The 23,603-nt window shown below is 37.6% G+C and overlaps 1 protein-coding gene across 1 annotated transcript in view; it reads right to left on the reverse strand.

Annotated features, from left to right (window-relative positions):
- The window catches only part of KCNT2 (potassium sodium-activated channel subfamily T member 2), a 130,860-nt gene that overhangs the window by 2,854 nt on the left and 104,403 nt on the right, over window positions 1-23,603 (reverse strand). Inside the window, exons 26-30 of the mRNA XM_035895824.1 lie at window positions 17,484-17,585; window positions 14,611-14,694; window positions 13,061-13,189; window positions 5,981-6,281; window positions 2,809-2,893 (exon numbers count right to left, since the gene is read on the reverse strand). Of these exons, the coding sequence (XP_035751717.1) occupies window positions 2,809-2,893; window positions 5,981-6,281; window positions 13,061-13,189; window positions 14,611-14,694; window positions 17,484-17,585 (701 nt within the window). The remainder of the gene's footprint in view (window positions 1-2,808; window positions 2,894-5,980; window positions 6,282-13,060; window positions 13,190-14,610; window positions 14,695-17,483; window positions 17,586-23,603) is intronic.

The following is a 23,603-nucleotide window of genomic DNA, read 5'->3' on the forward strand; positions in this document are numbered from 1 at the left end:
TTTCTTGTTTTTTTTTTTTTTTTTTCCCCCCTTGATAAAATTGTTAGAAGCCCAAACATACGACTAGTGCTTCAAGGGTTTATAACTGCCCTGATGTCACAGCTGCCAAATCTCAGTGGTCACCTTCCTCCCTTAAGCACGTCTGGAGCAGTGCTGCATAGGAGTTCCCACATGTGAACTTTGGATGTTACTGCAGAGTGCTGAAATTTGGAACTCCCAATTGCAACTCTTGGAACTGAAATAGCAATTTTGAATTTGATGTTTTTATAGGGCATAATCAACAGCAACCCCAGAGCAAATAAGGAGAGTGTTAATCTGCAGAGAAAAAAACCAACCAAACAAAACCCCAAAAACATGTCAAAGGAGCAAGCAGCCAGCAGTGGGGTTTTGTTTGTGTGTGTGGGTTGTTTGGGGGTTTGGGGGGGGGTGGTGGTGTTTGTTTGTTTGGTTGGTTTTTGTGTTTTGTTTTTTTTTTAATAAGGAGAGGGACAGTGCTAGCAACAGAATGTATTGTACTAATTCTGGAATGAAAGAGAACAAGGAGTGTTACTGCAACCTTCATTTGCAAGTATTAAACCCTGATAGAGAAAAAGAACATCATGCTCTGCTGAGAGTCAAAATTTTACATGTTTTGGTACAAAAATCTCATGGTTATAGAATGAAAACGCTGCTATTCAGTACTTGTTAAGGCAAATAGGCTAGATGAAATATGGAGTTATTACGGCAAAGTCTGAACATATCACTTGAAATGTAAGTGCTTTTGTCTTAATTGTTCAATAAAGACAGTGAGATCATTGTCGTTTAAGCTCCATCAACTCAAGATACTAAAGATTAGCTTGTAAAGCTAACAAATGCAAAGACTAACGAGAAAGCTTTTTGAGAAATCAACAGCTGCAAATGCTGCATTGGGTGCAGTCTGTCTCTAAAAGCTGAGAAAATTTTCTCACGTGCTGGTTCAGGGCTGTATGTTACCTGATATACCCATGATCAATTACAAATGTAATAGGATCGTAGTGACTGCAAAAGACTTAGTTGTATAAGCATGGGAAATCAGAGAATGAAGGCTGCATCTAGAGGACTTAAAGTGAATACATGTTTTGGCTTCAAAATATTCACAGATATGCACAGAAATATGTGGCTTGAATAAGAATAAGCCATGTTGGCATAAAAGTGCAGCTAACAAGTGTGATGAAAGAGTAACCAGCTGGAGGAAGTCTGCAAAATATATTAAGAAGGGGAGAAAAAAAATACAGGAAAAGTAGCTTTCCAGCTTGTCAGCAAAAAAAAAAGGACAAATAGAAAAAGCTTTTTACCTGCTCTGGGATTTGTGACTAAGAGAACAGTAGAAAGAGAACCACCTCTTCTTCCTTGCCCCTCCACTAATAATCCCCCATTGCACTGAGGGTGAACTGGCTGCCTAGCTGAGAGAACTCTAATCAGATAGAGTAGTGGTCTGGGTTATTGAAGCATTAACTGGTATCCAGGTACAAGGATCATGTTCCTTGTGTCAGGTTTAAGAGAAAAAAAAAAAAGTCTGAGCTTAAGCTGGGACACAGGCCTGCTTATTAAGCATCAGGAAATGAACATACATCAAGGTAGGTAATAGTATGTATGTTTACAGGCTACCTATGTGTACGTAGCACACCACAAATTCAGTACCACTGCAAAATTATGCAATATTGGATTGCTGAGTACCTTTGTTTTTGCAAAGAAAGAAAAATGGAATGCAGGATACCTATTTCACCTAGGTAGATTAGGTAACAGTATGTGAATATATGGGTTAAACATTAGTACACATCATACTGTGGAGTCCCATAACAATGAAAATAGTATTCCAAATAATTTCAACAAATCTTACGATAATTGCCTTTGCTGTTTGATACAGTTAATATTATGCTATGCTTTTCATATGCTACGGGCTGCAAAGCACTATGATGATTTTGGTTTAGTGTCAGGAGGACTAATAATTCAAACAGTTTTCCTCCTTGTGAGCAAGCAGTAAGGCGGGTCAGCACTGATGCGGAGAACCTTGCACAAATGGGCTACGTGGCTTCTTTCCTGTGGCGCAGATGGGGTGTGTCAGTATAGCAAGGCAGAGGCAGGAGAGGCTGGAGGCAGAAATGGCTCCAGACCTTAACACAGGAATCGTATTGGACTTCAGTATGAGACAATGCCAGATGATTATCTAAAATTCTTGACTTTGAAAACTTTCTTGGCTGTTCAAGTTTTTGTTCAATTTTTTCTCATGTAGTCTGCAAAATTCCTGGTAAGCAAGCAAAAAAAATTCCTGTGTTAAGGTCCTGCTATTTGTATTTCAATGATCCTGGGTGTGAATATCACATGACATTTACAGCAAGACTGCTGTTTACTTCAATGATCTTTGAATCCATGTAATAAAATCCCATTTGAAAACACCAATTTTGAAGGGTTGATCTTTCTTTTAAGACTGCGTAGTTAAGCTCCTGCTTAAAATTTAATGAGAATATTAATTCTGTGAAGCTATCCAGCAGACTTGGTTAGATTCTATTTTAAATACAGATACTAAGAGGATTATGAGAGGATATGGAGGTAAGAGCATTACTAACATATGTATTACGCATTTATATGTGTATTTTAAATGTATAGTATGTATAACTAGGTGTCTATTTAAATAGAAGTCTCCATATTTTTATTTTTTTATAGGTGCATGGGAAAGTTTGGGGTTCTTTTCCAGGAGAAAGATAATAAAATAAATTCAGAAAGAAAGTGCAGACAAGAAATTTTGCAGGTCTCATGATTATTATTTTTTTTTTTTGTGCTTTAACTTACACTATATCGTTCAGCTCTAATCTTGTATCTGGAGAAGGATTTATCAGGATGTAAGAAAGGGTGTTCTGATGATCGTTCATTTCATCTAGAGGACAAAAAAAAAACCCATACCAAATTAATTATATTCACAAAAGAATTGTGAAAAGTGTGATTTCTGACAAACTAATAGAGCTGTCAAAAAGTGTCAGATGTCAAAGGGATTTCAAATAAGATTAGCAACTTCTTTTCAACTGTACTTGAATTGGAACTATCTAACACAGCATCTTTTGAGTTATCAGCTCTCAAAAGATCCTGTTTTCTTTCTAAACATTCTAAAAATGTACTTTTGCATTTTTTTCAGTCATAGCAATTCTGAATGCAACCCAACTTTAGTGTAATTTACCCATCCATCACATGCTTCTGTTAGTCTGTGGGAAGCAGGGTCTTCCACCCTCAGTTGGCATTGAGTTCAAGTGATAAGCAAGCTCAAATTCAGGTATATGGCATTCTCATCCATTTCCAGATTTGGTCAATATAAGCATTTGTTCCCTTTCCATATTTATCTAGTAAGCATTTTCCTTTTATCACTGATGGAAATGGTTGAAATGTGAATGCTGTATAAACAGAAATTTGTATTTATTTCTTGCATCTTTTACTATTCTTCTGATGGTATGTTGCAAATGAAGGCTGACTGAATTTTTTTTTTTTTAAGGTTTTTGCCCAGTCAAGTCTTGCTACACTTTTGCAGCTGTCATTGCAGTATCTTTTGTGCAGCCTTTTCTGGGTACGCTTCCCGGGGTGCTGCACTGAGACTAGTTTTAATTTGTTAGGACTAAAAAGGAGAGGCATTTCTTCTGTTTTAATTTCCATCTTCAGCATTTTAGGGAAAATTATTTGAAAGAGAACAGCTTCATTCTAGTTTCAACACAATTCCTAAATCTTTTGTTAATGAAGTATTCTTGATATACTGTCTGGAGGTTGAAAATTATTGTATTGGGCATTTGCTTGTATGTGTAATTTTTCTACATGCTTGTATCAAATATTTGCACCACCATAAGTACTTCTGTCTAGAAAACAATTAGATAAGCTCACATAGACTCTTAGTATAGATACAATTATACAGCTAAAATGGTGTTTTACAGTACAGCTTATTTCTCTAAGGTGAAACTGATGCAAATTATTGTAACTAGTTATACAAGCACCTGTGCCACCATGCTAACATCATCACACCTCTGCAAGAGGCATGCATAGTCAAAACTGTTGTGTCTCAGTTGGCTTAAATGAATTCAGTTGATGGAATTTAAATTTGGAAGTCTTACAGGTTATTAGGTTATCAATGTAAAAAGAACACTGAAGATGTGAAACTGGCTTTAGAGATCACCCCCATATACACAGATACATAAGCAGCTGTGATTTTTGTTTGGGTTTTTTTCATTCGTTGGAGGTGAAAGGATTCTGATATTTCTTTCTGAATGTGAGGGAGGCTGGAGAAGATGGCAGTGGAAGTGTGACAACACAGGTTTGCAGCTGACTGCATGTATGCAACTGGTTTGTGGTTCTTTGAGGGGTTTTGTTCTTTTTCCCTCAGAATGTGGGTGTTCCTGGCGTTGTAAAAGTAGATGCTTCCTTTATAATGAGGTGCATCTGTAAGAAAATAGGGAAGTGATCATGAAAATTTATAAATCAGAACGAGGACAGATAAATGTAATCAGGTGAAGCATTTACCTATCAAGATTTTGCTGTTCTGCAGATGGTATATAATCTTCCTAAATTTAAATAATTAAATGAACACTTACTGTTGGCTTTTAACTGTGATTTTAAAATAAAAGCAGCAATACAACAGTTTTCTTCTAACTAGTATAAATATGAATCAAATTTACGGTTATTTGTGGTTGATCAAATGTTACTGTGGCTTGTGTAACTCCTGTAAACATTTAGCCCTGAATCTTCCTGCAGAGAGTCATATAGTATCCATGAAGAAAGCAGGAACAGTAATTATCCAGTTGGAGTGTGGGATAAAGAGCTTGTATTTACATACCTAATTTGTAAAGAGTGAGCAAAACTATAGCCATATATTCTGGAGCAGCCTTCTCTTACAGTTGAGTTGATTTTGTATCAATAGCAACAATAAGAACTACTGTTGGGTAGTCATTGCTATTGGCGTAAAAAATGTTTTGACCCTGCATTAAGTGTGTGTGTAGTTAAAATGGACAAATAAAAATATCCATTCTGAAGGAAATACCACATTTACCTTCAGTTAATGGATATTGTAGGGATAAGTCAAATTTAAAAATAGTTGTGTTGAAAAATGAAGAATAACACATTTGTAAAACAGTGCATTTTGGATTCTTCAAATGAAAATTGAGTATGGGAACCCCAGTGTTGATGCTTCTGAAGCAGAAGCTCCATATTGGACCTACTATGCAGACAAACAAGTTGGGATCTAGAAATTCTTGGTGTTTCTAGGAAAACGAGAAGCCATAGTTCTTGCAGGCTTCCATGCAACATTCTACAGAGCCAAGGCTGTAGAAAGGCAACCCAGGCAGCTGTGGTGCATATAATAAAAAAAGGTGTTACAGAGCTCTTGTCAATAGCTTTAAAAAAACCCAAAACCAACCACAAACAAAAAATCCCCAAAAACCAACCAGCATTATCCTTGCTGGAGAAGGACTTGATGGATAAACATGGCATCTGAAGACCTAGTGAAACACATTTCATAAAAATTATTTTGACGTGACACTTTGGCAATAATTTTAAAAATTGTGGGGAAAATGCAGTGTCCTCCATATATAAGCAACTCTCCACCTTGACATACGAATGAACTTCACAGCAGCTCTGTCTTCATCTATATTCAACAAGTTTGTGGAAATATGGCACAGTTATTCAATCACAGGGGAGTGTTTATATATTCTGCATACACATATCAGATGTGCTAAATATAAATGTGACTGACATGCTGCCTTCTGAGCTTTCCATCTGAAAATAGGAATGGGTGATGATAGAACTGATTAAAAAAAATCCAGCAAGTTTGTCTCGGGGGGGGGGGGGGGGGGGACAACCACCCCCACCACCCCCAACAAAACCATTATCATAAACTTAATATTTTGTTTATGGCACCCTCAATTCTTAAAAATAAGTTCATCTTGCATAATACTAATGTTTTTATTAATTTAAAGTATTCTAGTAATCATACCGTATCCTGCTGGAGAAAGGCCCAGATGCTTCATTCTGTTTTTCACGAGTTCAGCAAGCTCCTGTCTTTCTGACCTCCTGTAAAGGTTCATTCGCTGCTGGTTTATCTTCTCAGCTGTTTTACCAGACTGTCTTGGTACTCTTCTGCTGAGCCGTCGGGCCCACTGCATGCTTTTTCGTCGTAACAAGGGATGATCAGACTGATCACTAGAAGTTGAGTTACGATGGTTATTACGATAACTAATCTGTTCTTTGGTGTCTTTAGTGTCTTCCCATTCTTCCACACTGATAGAGATTTGAGACTTGAAAGAAAAATGACAAGAGAGATTAAGGGCTTTAAGAAATGGAAGCAGATTAAGATGGTCTCTCCTCTTTTCAACAGTGCAGTTGAATGTGTGTTTTTGTTGCAATGGGGCTGAAAGGACTCAGCTGTTCCTACTTAGCAAGTGTTCCTGAATTGGGCACCCTTTACTAGACTTTTTTTACGTAAAAAGCCCTTTTATGATGTAAATATGTTTCTCAAGTGAAAAAGCAGTTAAGCTTTACTTAGTGCCTGATTCCATTTTGATTCAAGACTAGGTTGGACTGGGCTCTGAGCAATCTGATCTAGTTAGCAGTGTCTCTGCTCACTGCAGGGGGGTTGGACTAGATGACCTCTAGGGGTCCCTTCCAACACATTCTATGATTCTAAGAAGAATAGTTCTGGCCTTCTGATACTGTCTTTCCTGAATCTAGGAATCTGTTCTGGATGACTTCTCCACTTTCTTCCAAGTCTGCGTATTTTTAGAAATTCAAGTCCTGTAACTGCTTTTTAGATGTATATTGCAGATTCATTAAGTAACAGTTCAACTTTGGCTGCGCTGTTTTGAGTATTCTTTTTAAGGCCACAGGTGGAACATGCTGTTACCTGTGTCTCAAATTCCCAGGCATTTTTGACCTTCCAGCACATAATATCTGGAATGTCTCCATGTCTGAAAAAGGGATGTATCCAGTAGCCTTCGGTGTGATTCATGACACCTCTTGCAAATGAGGTATTTAACTCCTACCTTAAAGCACAGTGATGTTGCTTTTTCACCCATACAGTAACAAAAAGAAGCAGACTTAAGGGCCAAAATCTGATCCTCTGTTGCTGTGTTTTCATCATGCCATCCAAATATGACCAATAGTGTATGCATACAGCAGTACTGAAATAACTCACGTGGATGGGCTACATGTGCAGTAAAAAGATCATAGGGAATATAAGAGGAAACATTTAAAAACATAACTTCAAAATTGTTTTAATGTCTATGTTGCATTTAAGTAATACTTTTAGTTTCTAGTTTCAGAACTGCTTCCTTATAATACTGAGTTATTGTTGCACATGCCTTTGAAACATCTTTTATTGTCAGTGAAATAGGGAAGCCCTCGCTGGTATCAGCACAGTCATGTATTACCAAGTTACTGGTGATTGATTTCAGTTTTGAGTGTTTAAAACAAAAACCGAAGTATATATAAAAAAAAAAGATGACTTAAAGTGAAGCTGGCTCAGTTTGTATGGCTCCCCGAGAACAGAAAGAGTTCACAGTATGCTCAAAGTTATCAGTGAATAAAGCAAATTTAACTGAAGAGCTACTGAAGGTTCTTCTTTTACTGAAGGCTCTTAGCAGAGTTCTAAAGCCCTTTTCCCATTAATATAAAATCTGAAAGCAAGATTCTGTTGTCGTCATCAGTGAGGCTCAGCACCTTCTCCCACACAGAATCAGTAAGGTTTACGGAGTCCATATAATAATATTTGATATGAGTAAGACTGACAGTGTGAGAAAGATACTATTTTTTTCCCTTTTGCACAGACTAGCTTTTATTTGTGTAAAAAAAAAAAAAAAAAATTAACCCCAACAAACCAAAAAAACCCAAACGCAAACTCCACCAAAACCAATAATTAAAAAACAATAAATATGCATACATTGTAGCACTTCGAGTAAAATCACATTTTTGATATTCTAGGCTAGGATCTTACACAAAGCCTCATGCAAAGATGCGCCGATTTATTGAGGCTCTTCAGATTAGTCTGCAACAGAAAGGTTTTGGGGTTTTTTAATTACATGAGTTTTTGAAGTTTTTTTACTCACTCAGCTGATGTTATTTTGGGTGGGGCATTAGAGAGAACTCTGAATTCCTGTGCACAGGAATGTTTTTTGATTTTGTTGGGTTTTGTTATTTTAAATTGGCATTTTGGTTGTACATGTATTTTACAGTATGGGTTAAGGTAAGCAAAGTACATTCCATATGATAAGGTGCTACTTATGGATGGGAAGGGTCTATTGGTGTGAACAAACCTGATACAGACTGAGCATAAGGGATGGCCTTGTTTTGCCTTTCTTCCTGTCTGATTGCTAGCTTTCCTTGTCCAGCTCTTGATAAAATAACTATCTGGACTTGCTGGCAGTAGGATTGGAAAGGCAGAGACCAATCATCCTAATTATTACAGGAGGGTAACTCACATTTTTTGAGCCAGAGATTGTTCAGAAGAGGCTAAGTAAAAGAACAAGTCTTTTGATTCTGTGAATCTGTAAGTCCTTAGCTTGAACTTTTGAAACACTGGGGTAGGTGAGTTGAAACCATAAATGAAGGTGACAGATATTTACTTAGGTGACTATTCAGTTCTTATGCTGCCTGCTGAGAAAGGCGTGCAGAATGGCCCTTCCCTGTATGCAGGAGTTAAAAATTAAACTGTTCATAAAGAGAAAGCAAAAGCAAAGAAACCCAAGCCCTCTTTCAAAGGCACCACAAAAGCGTGCCTGCCAGTTGCAGCTGTTTAATACATAGAAAATAAAAGCCCAGTGCGGAGTGCTTCTGTGTGTCCCCCTCTGTTTTAATTGGTTTCAGACTTTCTTTAAAAATACTTCTGTAACTATCATTAATTTATTTTGAGGTTTGGTTGCTTTAATTTAATTTAATTTCCTTTTTGCATAGCTTGTAAGCCTGCTGTATGAGAAGCATAACGGATGATATGGTGTCACTACTACTATACAGTAGTAGTTGATCATCTTATGTTTTAAGGAATCTCTTCATAAAATAGAAACATGGTAAAATCTCTGGAAAATACCAAGGTGCATGTTAAGTCTTTACATAATCACTGCTACTTTTACTGGGGAAGAATCTGTATGTCACACATAAAGTGAAGAAATGTTTGCCTTTAAACATTTTTTTTTATTTCAGGGCTTGGTGTTTGGTTGGTTTTTCTAAAGGCAGGTTCCCATCTCATGTATCAGACTGTGTGCCCAAATGGGTGTGATTGCTCACTTGTGCTGCTGGACATCTGTTACCCACAGGGGTTTTCCAGGTGCTCGAGTGGAGGATGTTTCACACCCTTATTTAAACATAGCCTTGGTTGGCCATCATGTGGCAGGAACAAGAATGTAGTCACGAACACATCAGTGTTCATATCTGAGATTGTCAGGGTGGCTGTGAATATGGCGGTAACAGCACTACAACACCAAACATCAACGAGCTGCTTGGATCTTTGTTCCTTTGCCTTGCTGCTCCCTGGGAGCTAAGTGCATAAAATATGAAACAGTTTTAATGTACAGATTCATCTATTCTATTGTGAAGCAATGCCTTATTTTTATCTAACTGCAAGTTTTATGTTAAAATAACTTTTCTGTATACCAACAGCCCTTAATTGCTTCTAAGGTTCTAGGAATGCTTTTCTACTCCAACAGCTGTCTGAACCATTGTTAGTGCAGCCACATATTCCTTTTATGATAAACTTGGGGGTGTGTGTGTGTGTGTGTCCATTAGCATGTAGGGTGTTTAGGATCAAGGCTTTCACCAGAAAAGATGTTATCTTCAGAATTCAGTAGGGTCAGGCCCAATAGGGACCAAATTCCACTGGGCTTATTTGAAAGTCCCAGTCTGTCAGCTTTCAGATTTTTACTAAGATGTTTGTATCCCGAACAACTTTGCTTTAAGCTTTATTTACACAAGGTTTGTGCAGTGCATAGTTCCATTTCCTGTATGGATTTTACTCCCAGGGTTTAACCTAGTGTACTGGTTTGGGCTGGGATAGAGTTAAATTTAAGCTGTCTTGATCTCAACCCTCAAGTTTTCTCACTTCTACCCTTCCGATTCTCTCCCCCATCGCACTGTGGGGGAAGTGAGCAGGCACCCGTGTGGTGCTTACTGCCTACCGGCCTTAAACCATGACACCCAGAACCAGGCAGACATTAAGCAAATACTTACTTGTGAAGCCATTTCTCGTGACTGACAAAGGAATGGGAAAAAGAAAACAAAAGACAATTTAAACAGAAGTGAATCTGAAGAAGCAAACATGGACCGTTTTAACAGCAACCGCAGAAAATCAGCTACGCAGGTAGTAAGGAAGAATTCATATCTCTTTTTTGTTTTGTTTTTATGAAGTGGAAGTGGTTTGAGTCATAGGTGCAGGTCATTGAGAGGCACACTAGATTTGCTTGTTACTTAGTCACTAGGTCACTGAAAACTTGCTTTCTTTTCAAAGGAATTATATTTATCTCTGAGTGAAGTGAGGCCTTCTCATTTGCATAGTATAAAAAGTGGGTGTCAAAGGAGAAATTGTAGATAAAGAATTATTCATATTGGCATACTTTTTCTTGTGGCTCAAGTTAACCATTAACTGGCAGCTTCCCGGTGTGTGAAATACAAATTAAGTTTTATATGTCTGTTTAAACTCAAATTGATGTGCACTTTGGAGGTTCTCTGAGTTAGAAACCTTCAAATTATGGTTAGAAGTTCATAATTCCTGAGAAAAATAGCAATTTACATTTCTCTAACTTCCATTTTAAAGATCTCATCCAACAATATTTTAACATTTTTTCTGGCTTAATATATTGAGAAGCAAAAATTATAGCCCATGCTCATATTATTTTATTAGTGAAATTAGTAAAAAATTCATTTAACCTCAAAAGAAACACTTTGCAGAAAGATTAGAGCTTTCAGCATCTCTGCATTTGTAGGTACCTACCCATGAAGGTCACAGAAGCAGAGCTAGATATAGCTCCTTTGTATTCGGGGGAAGAGCTAGGTTAGGGAAGATTACCTGCCCCTCTCTAAAGGGGGAAGAATTTCACAAATGCTCACCCACTACATGAGAAACTGCTGAAGTATTTAAGTGTGAAAATACCACTGGGGGTCTGCACTCAGAGCCTTGAGCTTTTTAAAAAGAGTAAACGCTTTTGCTTCACTTAATAAGCAAAGACAGTGCCATGATTCCGGATTAGTCCAGTACCTGACAATTTGAAAACTTATTTCAAATTTCCCTGCCCCTTCCCCCTTCTTCCTCTACCTGATTCTTAATTCTTCTAACTCTTAATGAGATTACCTGTGAAAGCTGGGAGGAAGTAATAGTAGAACTCCTCTTATCTATTGGACAGTGGCTTCCAGGCTGGTTTCACTGTCTGACCATTTTAAGAAATCGCATCTTTGTAGAAGATAATCAATAACTACTTTAAACTAAATCTGGGCCTTGTCTGATTAAGCAGCTCCATGTGTACAAGCTCCAGAGGTTTCCAATGTTATGGTAAAATTGTTAGTTTAGAGTTTAGTGTCTGATGGTCTCAAGCCTTGTTTTCAGAAAAACATTTGAATGATCTTTAATTTATCAGTTAAGCTTGCCTCAGAAGACTTATTTGAGTGTGTATGCTTACCGCCCAGCCCCCTGCAAAAAAAAAAAAAATTGTAGAAAAGATGACTATTACTCTTATAGTTACCCCTCCCCTGTACAGATGCTGTTTGCCAGTCAGCCTGTGTATTTGAAAGCATGTGAAAATGCAGAAAGAAAAAAAAAAAAACAGGCAACCAAAACACACCCTTAATAATATGTCTTTTTTGGACTGGAAGTTAAATAGCCAGCTGTGAATGTGAGAATAAAGCATCACCACAAGTTTTATCTTACTTATCCTTATTTAACAAATTCTTAAAATCTGGCATGTCCTCTGGTTTGTTGAAAGCTATGTCAGACTTCTTTCATATTAGCAGTGATGCTGCCTATATTCTTCTCCAAGGAATGACTTTTTTAATGGATTATGTTAATGTTGCTATATTTTTAAAAAATCAGCTGACATTATTGCAGTGGCACAGTAGTCCACTGGCTAAGCTGTAAAAGCCACCTATAAAGGTGTTGGTGGTCCACAAAGAGAGACACTAGTGAACCTAGAACTTGCAAACCTTTTGGTAACCCTTATTTTTAAATTAACTTTAACTGAATGTTTGTACTTACTTCAGGATAAATCTTACAGTTATGAATTACATGGCTTAATGTTTTGTAACATTTTTCTGAAATATGGGAGAGAACTGTCTGTCCTGGAAAGCAGTAAACTGTGTCTGAGTATTTCAGAAGAAAGGAGAAAGTTGTTCACTGTTGCGTTTTAGAGCTGTTCTTAAGCCATGGTTTAATGAGATGGCAGTATTAATGGTCACGTAAACAAATGGCTTATACATGACAAATAAAAGCTGCACAAACAAAAAAAAGTATGTTAAATAGTCAGGAAAAAGTATTTTTGTCATTCTTTGTATATAAATATAGGGAGAAATGTGTACACTTATATGGCAGACACATAAATACATGCATACAAAAAATTACCACTGGCAGCTAAATTTAGAGAAATCCCACAACATTTTTAATAATATTAATTTATTCTCTTGTTGCTTATTTCTAGCTAGAAATTCACATGAACGCTGAAATGCCTCCTGTAAAGGGTACTGCCATTAGTCACCACATGCAAGTTCAGACTAGAGCTCACTATCCCAGCCTGTCCCATCTGCGCCTGAGTTGCCGCTTCTTTTCAATCAGTCAGTTCTCTGCAGGCGAGCACAGGAATGAAAGTTAGTATGTAGACTGGCTCTGGGTATTCATGAAGTCTGGGGATGAATGTGAGCCCTGGGTTAATGCAACCATATACATGTCAGCAGAGGGAGACCTTCGGTGCGTTATTGGAATCCTGTGCATTTGCAGACATGGCATTCACCATATTCTTTAAATAAGTGGTTCTCATTCCTATGAGGGCCAAAGAATGTTGTATACTCTGTAATCAAATCCAAAGAAAAGTATAGTAAACTGACATACCTCAGATGTTGTAAGCTTTTGGGATTCTGTCCTATAGACTCCAATTGGAATGTCTCCTGTAGAAGAACAAAGTTTCTGATATAGTCTGGCATATGTCCTAATCCATAGGTCCTCTTCTGTGATTTTCATCTGAACAAATAATAGGAAGGAGGACTTTTAACTCTTGAGGGCTTATCACTTGTTCACTATACCACTCTTGAAAAATTTTTAAAACTAAACACTAGCTGGTAGTTGATCATATTGTAGTATTGCACCTTTGCTTCACAACAGATCTGGAACTTCTCTTGCATTTGTAGATATTGTTTCTTTTGTTCTCTCCCTGTTTGGGAGGCAAATGGTTCTGTCTTGTGAAATTACTTCTGTTCATGTTTTAAAATTACTTAAAAACTTATGGCATCTTTCATCCAGTGTTCATATATAACTAAAATATAAAAGAATTAAGTAGATATCGGTAGCAGTAAGAAACTAGTGATGAACAGACTGAAGAACACGTGAATATTTTGAATGAAGCTAGATAACTGTTCTCTAGCCTGCAGGCTGAGCACCTGGGGAGAAGGGAATGGGGGAAAGAAAACACTAAGCATAAATGGCATAAGAAAGTCTTAAATTAATATTAAGTATTTCATTAGCATTACACTAGCTTTATCTCAAGATATGCAAGTCCCTTTTCAGAGATTAGATGGTCTTGCATTCACTGTTACAAAGCTTAATTATTGACCAACAAATCCATAATTGTTTTTTACTTAAACAACTTTCTTGAACCATCATTGATAATTTCCTTTTTGAGAATAACATCCTGCAATTCTTTATAGTTCACCAGAAAGCAACTGGTAAATAACTCCATTTCTATTTATCTGTTTGCCATCTGGGGTGTGAGGGGTGTGGGAGAAAACAGAAAGGTGGGGGGTTATTTTTAATAAAAATTAATTTTTAATGGTTTTAATTTTTTTGTGTGTGTATATACATATAAAATAGATATAAAAAATTAACTCTACATTGGGGAATATTGACATACATAATAACAAGATGACTTTTGAATTTTGACACCTGAACTGCAGTCTTCTAATACATCTTATCATTACGTAAAAACCCAGTTCTGCCCTTTATTGCCTATGATGAAAATGGGTGCTGTGAAATAGCATTGTGTGTAAGTGCTAGCTAGGTTGTACAATATAGGTAGTGCTTCCTGGGTTTTATATACTTAATTTTTAGAATTGGTTGCTGAACTGCCATTGATATTTCACATAAAATGCACTTGTCCTGTGTTTTCCTGTCTTTCCTAATTTTCTTAGTGCGTTATAGAATGTATTGTGTCTTCGGGGGGGGAGGGGTGGGTTGTGGTTTTTGCTATGGAAGTCGCTAAAACGAGGTGTGTTTTCTGTCTAATTTTCTTGTCTTCTCCCCTGGTGAAAAAGGACACCGGTGGCCTTTCTTGCATTTTCACAAAAGGAAGTGCCATACAAAGAAGGTAGAGATATTTTGCAGAGAGTACAGAATCTCCTCTGGTACTCTGTAACAATTTTTTTTTTATTTTTTTTTTAATAACTTACAGAACAAAGAAACCCAGATCCTGGTGTGGTATCAAGTCCCAGCAGAAGTCTTGTGATAGAAATCATATAATCTTTCACAAATGACTGCAAGATTTTTAACAGGAGAGATGGAAAAGAAAGAAAAAAGCTTTAATGAATGGATGAGCAGGTAACCATTATCACCATGTATGAATTTCAAAGAAATTGTACATCTGTGTGTGCAATCAATCTCTTTATCTTTTAAGTATCTTAATCACTGTTGAAATAGCTATCCCTTTCTTTGTGCTGAATCTACATACATAAAATAAGTTTTCTTATTTGGTTCTACATATCCATGCAATGTACATACAGGATTCAAAGAGACTAAGGCGTAATAAGGCACCATGGAAGTGAAGATGAATGTAGATCTAAGATCACTAGAAGTAAGGTGTTGCCCTTATTAGGTGTGAAATTATAATAATGAACTCCTCTGTGCAAAAGAAATGCTGTCATTATGTTAGATGGGTCTGCAGTACTGAGTAGTGCGTAATACCAAGGTGAGACTGCTATTATTTAATTCAAATGAGTCATTTGCCTTGGCCAATCCATCTATTTTTTTAAGGGTTGATCTGCCTTAGGTCAGGTATGTTTATCTGCTAACAGAGTGTTTTGCTGAGTGGTTAAAAGGTGGAAATTAAGCTAAATGTAGAAGTGTAGGCTAAGACCAGGAACAGACATTAGATCAGGTAAAATCACAAATATTTCTACTCCTTATGAGTTGGGCTGCAGGAATCGGAGGGCCATGCGGGCGCTTTAACTGTGGTAGGACTGTTCATGGCCACCTCTTTCTTAGGTGTAGTAGGGCAGCATTCAAGGCAGGCTATCAATCTTTGTTGGAACACAACTTGCAATTAGCTCTTTTGGCTTAATGCAAATACGGAGCTAGCAAATCGGTTTTCATGAAGAAATAACTTAAAGGTGTTATATAAATCCTTCAGAGTTATAGCATCTGAAGCTAGACTGATTTAATTTGCTACATAGTGATTCAACTATTTTAATTTTTATACTGGTAGTCTTCCAGTTGTGACAAGGTAAATTAGCATCTTCCTGAAAAGAACCTTCACTTATTTGTTATCTTGGCTGCATCATTTATGATGTAGAATTGTCATTAAATTACCAAGTGTATTCACAATGATTTGCTAGACCAAGTTTTCATTTTTCAGTCAGTGTCCTAAAAAAAATTCAAAGGCTTTTCTTTTGGCCTAAAATAGGAAGCACCAGGTGAACCCCGCTGTTTCCCATGCTCTGTATGCAGAAGAAAAAGATGTCATACAGAAAAGGAACAGAGAGAACTTGCTGTCATAGAATTTGTAACTTGGGATAAGAAAGATAATTCTAGAAAAATGACAGTTCACCTGAGAAGTAGGAGTTCAAAGAAAGAATGGGTGGAATTTGAGTGAGAATGAGTGTGTGGGGTTTTTTGTTTTAAACACTTCCTGGTGAATGCTTTTACTTGTCAAGTCATAGCATGACTGATCATGTCTAGGAGCAAATATAAAATATTGAAGTTACTTATGTGCTGGCAGGAATTGTTGACAATGACAGATCTGTTTCTATATAGTTCTCTTAATTTACTTTTTAAAAAAATTCTGCCATATGTGATGTTGATATTCTGGGACATGATTAAAAACATGTTTTATAAACCAATACATTTATTTCTAAATCATCTAGAATTTGATGAACTATTTAACATCTGTTGTCTTATCTGCTTTTGGTACCTGGCCCTATAAATGACTGTTTTATATACTAATGACTTTTTGAGAAAAGCTTAGCTCCAAGGATTTTTCTATTTACATTGAATTTGCCTTCAGGGAATTTATTTGGAAGTAGAATTGCAATGAAAGAACACCTTTCATGCAGCAAATTACCAAGTAAACCAATCCCCCTGAAAGAATGTTTTGCACCTGAATAAAAAAAGCATCCACAGGCTCCCTCTAGGTATAGGCAAAGTAGGTAGCTGCTTAGGTGAGCAGACTACATGGGCCATGGTGGTGTTGCTGCTTATTCTGCAAAGCCAGATGAAGGCTAGTGTGGGGGGCTGCTGCTTGGGCATCCTGATGTATCAGGGTGTGCAGAAAGGTGGTAATTGCTGAGGAGCGAGGGCAATATTCTCTTCTTTTTCCCCCCTGAAACCAGCAACTACTACTTGCATTTGTCCTGACCCCATATTTTCTGATATATTGTTTCTTCAGCTGTCTGAGGCTGTTGTCCTTCCCTTATCCCAACTGACTGTCATCACTTCCTTTTGTATGAGGAGCTCTGTCCAGGATTCTTGAGCAACAAGTTTAGTGCTGCCTTTTCTTCCCCCACTGTTTCTTTGTAACTGCTGCATATATTTCTTGTTAGGGACAGAATGGGTTACTTTAAGATATGATGACTCGTCATCTGGACCTCTAGTTGACTTGAGTAAGAGAACAGGAAGTAATTGAGATGACTGATAAATTACTTACAAAAGTAATTCTGTTGATTTTCTTGGTTAGAGACACTACTTTCTGGGAATGGGCACTGCCTTTTTGTTGCAGAATACAAGTGTTATTAGTCTGTATAATCTGCATTTTATGTAGGCCTTATTGAAACGATCCTGCTTATTTGATTGTGGAGAGATTCACAAACAGTACTACACTGTTTAGCAACAAAATTTGTGCAAGGCAGGTGATATTGGGGTTGATAACTGAGCTAGTACTGTTACGCGGAACATGCTCCGTTATCTTTTGCCTTTGGTTGTTCCTACTACAGACACACACATTAGTGGCTGACATGTAGGAAAACAGAGTCATCTAACAATTAAGTATAATAAAATAGATGATAACAATGCATATCTGTGTTAAGATAAGTCACATTATTGCTTATAGTACCTGATAAAGCAGCGTATCCAACATACTGATGCTGAAAACCCTGCCAGCAGCGAAGGGCAGTCGAAACATAAATGCCAGATTAGATCCCTTTTCGCGCTCTTTCTGTTAAGGAATTAAAGAATAGAAAATGCTTTTAGTGCTGGTTTTGGAAGGACTGTAATAAAAACATCAAATTGATATTACCTTAAAAGAGGCCAAAAGTGTAAAATCCCTTTATTCTGAATATACCTTCTTTCTACAAATATGTAGCATCTTTGTTCAGTACTTACAGTTTTTCAGGTTGAAAGATTTTGTTTAATGCACGTGTTGTTTCAATCATCACATCTCAAATTGCATGGGCATATTCTACCAGATCATTTTAAAAAACATAGAGTGATTTCAACTGTGCCTGAGCAAAGCTCTTGTTATTCCTGTTCCAATTCCTTCGTGCTGACAGTGGACCCTCATTCAGGTCCAGAAAGTCTACTAGGAACAGGAACATGAAACGTGAACAGAATCTGACGCAAAAAGGAAGAAATAGTATTTCAGTGAGTGTGAGGAGATCAGACGTGGACTGGGGTAGAAAATTCTTGCTCTGATGCTTATGGAGAAGTGATGCAGAAAAAGGTAACTATAGTTATGCCTTTTTCTTATCGCATCTCACTTGCAGAGGAATCACACCACAATGTGCTTCCTATTCTTTCAGTTATCAGAGAGTAAAACTACAGGTTGGAAGTGATTTTGTTACTTTAAGAAGAGAAAAAATATTAAGCTTTCAGTTCAGAGATGTCATGAAGCATAAGAAGTGTTCTCAAAGTACAGAAGTGTTACATGTCTTCTAATTGAGACACTTGCATCCACCACATACATGCAGTAGTACATCCTGGGGATGGACTGACTGGCAAGCAACTTGGCAGGAAAGACCCTGTGGGTCCTGGCGGACACCAAGTTGAACACGAGCCAGCAATGTGCCTTTGTGGCAAAGGCGGCAAATGGTGTCCTCTGCTGCATTAGGAGGAGTGCTGCCAGCAGATGTGGGAAGGTGAGCCTTCCCCTCTACTCAGCACTGGTGAGGCCATGCCTGGAGTGCTGTGTCCGGTTCTGGACTCCCCAATACAAGGAGAGAAGGAGCTACTGGAGGTAGGACAGAAAAGCAACACTAAGATGATCAAGGGACGGGAGCATTTCTTCTCTGAGGAAAGGCTGAGAGAGAGCTGGGACTGTTTAGCCCAGAGAACAGAAGGCTCAGGGCGGATCTCATCGGTGTGTATAAATACCTGAAGAGAGGGTGTAGAGAAGACAGAGTCAAGCTCTTTTCCATGGTGCCTAGGGCAAGAGGGAATGGGCACCAACTGAAACATAGTCGGTTCCTTCTGAACGTCAGGAAACATGCATGTTTTTACTGCGAGAGTGACTGAGCACTGGCACAGGTTGTCCAGGGAGGTTGTGGAGTCTCCCTCTTTGGAGATAATTAAAACCCCTCTGGGTGTAGTTCCCGGCAACCGACTCAAGGCAGCCCTGCTTGAGCAGGGGGCTTAGCCAAGATAACCTCCAGAGGTCCCTTCTGCCCCTAACCATGCCCTGATTCTGTGATATGCACATTAGCAGTCTGCTCTAACTAATGGTTTTGTTGAACAGCAGCATTCTACCCTGTTTGTCCTTGTTGGATAGTCTGGTTCTACCTGATTTCTGTGGCTTCATATTAGTAGAATTGAAAAAGACATCACACACAAAGAATTTCCTCTCCAGATAAAAATACACAGCAAATAACTCTTAAAAATATGACACTAATATGTCCTTTATAAAATGTCACCTCTGACAATCTCTTCAGATTAAAGGGGTTTCAAAATTTTTAAGGTAATATAATATTTTTTTCAGGGTGTTTTTTTTTTTTATTCCAAACATTCTCTGTGTTCTGACTACTGCTTTGTTGTCCAGGTTTTGGCTGGGATAAAGTTAATTTTCTTCCTAGTAGCTGGCATAGTGCTGTGTTTTGGATTTAGAATGAGAAGAATGTTGATAACACTGATGTTTGAGTTGTTGCTAAGTAGTGTTTATATTTACTCAAGCACTTCTTCAGCTTCCCAAGCTCTGCCAGGTGCACAAGAAGTTGGGAGGGGGCACAGCCAGGACAGCTGACCCCAACTGGCCAAAGGGCTATTCCATACCATATGACATCACGTGCAGTATATAAACCAGGGGGAGTTGGCCAGGGGGCTGTGACCACTGCTCAGAAACTGGCTGGGCATCGGTTGGCAGGTGGTGAGCAATTGCAGTTTGCATCATTTATTTTGTGTATACTTTTAGCATTATTATTTTGCCTTCCTTTTATGTCCTATTAAACTGCCTTTATCTCAACCCATGTACTTTTTTTTTCCCCTTTTTTTCCTGATTCTGTCCCCCATCCCGCTGGCAGAGGTTGCAGAGTGAGCAAATGGCTGTATGGTGTTTAGCTGCCTGCTGGGTTAAACCACAGCTCTTGTATTAGGGTTTCTTCTCCATGAGAAATGCATGCATGCCTATACACTCATGCTCTCACACACATGTGCATGCTTTGATGGCTCAGCAGCAAAGGGGTGTTTCTAGCAAGTTGTGGGCTTCTGACAGTTGAAGAAGAAATCAGCCTAATTGTACATTAGATAAGCATACCATTGTGCTTACTGGTGTAAGCCACAGAAACAAGAACTTATGTATTTCTTTTGTAGTTCGATCTCATATATTTGAGTGCTTTTCTTTTAGTGCAGACAGACAATGTAGAAGATATCTTTCCTCAATTGCTATCGAGAATAAAATCTCATGTGAGAATTATGGAAAATATTGTAAGATTTGTTTTACAACAAATACTTCAAAATTAAAACTACATACATATTATAGCATGCATTACATTAAATCCTTTTAGATTCATGCCATAAAATATTTCATAGGGAACTGGCTGTGAAGTGATTGTCCTCCCATCGTGTGACTGAGGTATTTTTTTTATTCTTCCATCTGTTTGGAGAAATTTGCAGCAGATTCTGGGTTTGTACCAAGAAAGGTGGGATAAGGCAAGAGATACTTGGGGAATAATGTGATTCTTTTCCAAAATTCTGATGATAAACATAAGGATTTGTTTTATTTTAAAATGGAAGCATAAAAGTTTATTGTCCCCCTTAATTTTAAATTTCTTATGTCGTTTCCTTCCATCTCTTACTATAGGCTTGCTTTTTTTTTTATTCTTGCTTACAAGAGATTTGTGAGAAATACAGTTTTTACTCAGACACTCTGGATTGAGTTCTGCTTTATTACTTGCAGACTTATTTGATTCCCAGAGAATACTGTGGCTGTAGAAGCCAGAAATGTGCCAGAATGCCCCAGCAGTTTTATTTCACAGTGTGATGCAACAGCAGCTCCTTCCCTGACACTTTTTGGAATTAATGAGGAAGGGAATATAACTACTTAAAGAAAATCATAGATCATGTCTAGGAACATAAATAAAAGATCATGACATAAGCATGTCCTGTAGAACTTCACATATATAGATGACATTTTAAGACACAGCTATTAATAGGTGGAGATCTTTACTTCACCCTCAGTCTTCCTGTGGTTGTGGCTTTGCTCAAGTCATGAGCTTTCTTTCTAAGTAATAACAGTGTACACTTGTGGTTTTGAGTTGTTAGCATGTGCTGCTCAATTTCATTTGAAGTTGATTAATTATTTCCTTTGGGGTTTTTTATATTGTCAGAATACCAGAGAATATTTGTCCAGAAGGTCAAGTTCATAAGCTTTTCTATTTATTTCCCTCTTTTCTACTTCTATTTGTATTTGTATCAAATCCTTTTTAGGGTTCTTTATCATGGTTTTATCTTTTTTCTATTTCTAAATAAATACCTATTCCTTCATAACAGTTAATTCTATAATATCAGTAACAAAGTACCAACCCCAAACTAACATGAAGCCCTGTTTTGGCCACTCTGTCAGTGGTTCAAAGAGATCTAGGGCCTATCTTGATTTAATATATTATCCTCTGATAGAGACAGTCATATGGGAGCTGCCGTGATAAGACTGTACATGTTGTGCACAAACAATGCAAAGTTGCTTTAATAAACATACAAGGATATGGAGGCAGGGGGGCAGCGATCATGCAAGAACATATCAAGGTGACAGAGGTAGTAGTGGCTTATTACGGGGAACAGTTGGTGCACTGTTAGTTTTAGTAAATGTTGGTTATTGCCTGTGTCAGGTATAAGAGTGATCAGAAATCTGGGCATGGAAACCTCTTTACAGTACCTTTCCTGACGTAAGGGAACTTGGATCAATAACACTTCACCTCTAGGTGTAAAAAAGTTTACAATATTTTGGACTGTGTGCTCTTAATTGATTCTGTTTCTACCTTTTGGGCAAGAACAGATTCATTTTCTGTTATTGATCTGGAACAGCTTTCTAAAACCCTGCCAGTTCAACAGCCAAATGTATATGCTGATTATTTATACAGTTTTAGAACTGTAGCTGATCTAAATCATTAGAGATCCATCTAAAATAAGACATCAATTAAGATGTATCAATTTATTTTTTATAACCCATGTATCATTATTGCTTGCTATTACTTAATGTTACTTCAAATCTGCTTAAGACCTGAACCATATTGAAAACAAACAGGGGCAGCATGCTCTATCCTTAATTGAAGGTGAAAAAACCAGCCTGGCTTTGGTATATCTCTGCAAATATACTAGGCTATCCCAGATAGATTTCCTCTCACCTAACACGTATGTGTTTATCCTGTGGAAAAAAAAATCACAGTATTGGTTTGATTAAAAGATATAGGAGTTTGCACGTGTTTTTAAATGATCACTTAAAGACTTCGAATTTTTATCCTTCAGCTAATGCCCGCGATATTTACTTGGAAAATAAATTAAAAAAAAAATCATAGAAAACTAAAGTATGATTCTTGTCCAAGACATACTAAACCCTTTCTTTCAAGAAAGAGGGAGTGTTTAACTATTTTTTTCTTATCTAAGTCGAATGGAGAACATGAATTTTAAATTTGGACCATGGGTGTTTTGTTTTTCCTTTTCTCTGTTGCATAAGGGCCACTGCTTTCTCCTATGTCAGCGCTGAGTCTGGTGTTCAGATTTATCTCCAAAATGAGGAAAGTTGAAGCTGCAACAGCAGATGGACTTCTCTGATTTGCATATCTTTCTTCTGCAGCCCATTAGGTTGAAAAGTCAGTTTTGCATGTGTGTTTCAGCACTACCTGAAGGCAACTTGCCTGACTTTTGTAGTCTGTCTGAAAATGAGGTGCTTAATGCAGAAATAACAATCAACTGTACATTTGACTGCATTAGATAATTTTTACTCAAGTTTTTAATTGCCTTTCATTTTACATGAGGGAGTTCTGAAACATCAAATGAACTACAACACCACCTGTGAAGTGCTCCCTGCAAATGTTAAGATGAAATGAGTGGGAAATATCAACAGCAGGCAACTTCAGCAGCAATGAAGAAAATGTTCTTTCTTTAAGATCATTTATCTACCTATATTTCAGCATAGCATAGTTTGGATAGGAAGTTAATTAACTGTTCAGCTTCCAACTTGTATTCACAGCTTTACATTTGCACAATAAATTAATAAACATAGGGAAGAAGTTGTAATATTTCTAATGATTTCCCAAACCTTTGCTAGAAGAATGAAGGAGCCTATGTAAAGCAAGGAAGAGAACTGTGATACAAATCCTGGTCTGGCTGCATTGAAGTAGACAGGCTACAGCCCACAGAGTATTCCAGAAGCAACTGTAGACACCACAATCTCAGAAAGCTGTTACTATTCTTACCTCCCCTTATCACCAAACTGTACGGATTAAGGGAATATGTTTAAAAAAAAAAAAAAGAATAAAATTGCTGTCAGTTATAGTACACCAAGGAACTAAGTTAGGTTGGAACATAGTCTTGAGGGGACCATCCATGTCTTGGCACCTGTTGCTCTATATAAACTGGCACTGCACAATTCCAGCCAGTTCCACCTTATTCTTCCTGAAGGTACCATTGAGGGAGGGAGTGCTAAAATGGAGAAGCCACAGGTGTAAGCCTTAATGGATAATGGAAGCGGCATAACCCAAATGAACATGTGCCTCCCACTGCAAATTGCTCCTTTCTTTGTGTAACAACT

This window comes from Egretta garzetta, unplaced genomic scaffold, assembly GCF_000687185.1.
Source record: "Egretta garzetta isolate BGI_Z169 unplaced genomic scaffold, ASM68718v1 scaffold86, whole genome shotgun sequence".
Classification (NCBI taxonomy): domain Eukaryota; kingdom Metazoa; phylum Chordata; class Aves; order Pelecaniformes; family Ardeidae; genus Egretta; species Egretta garzetta.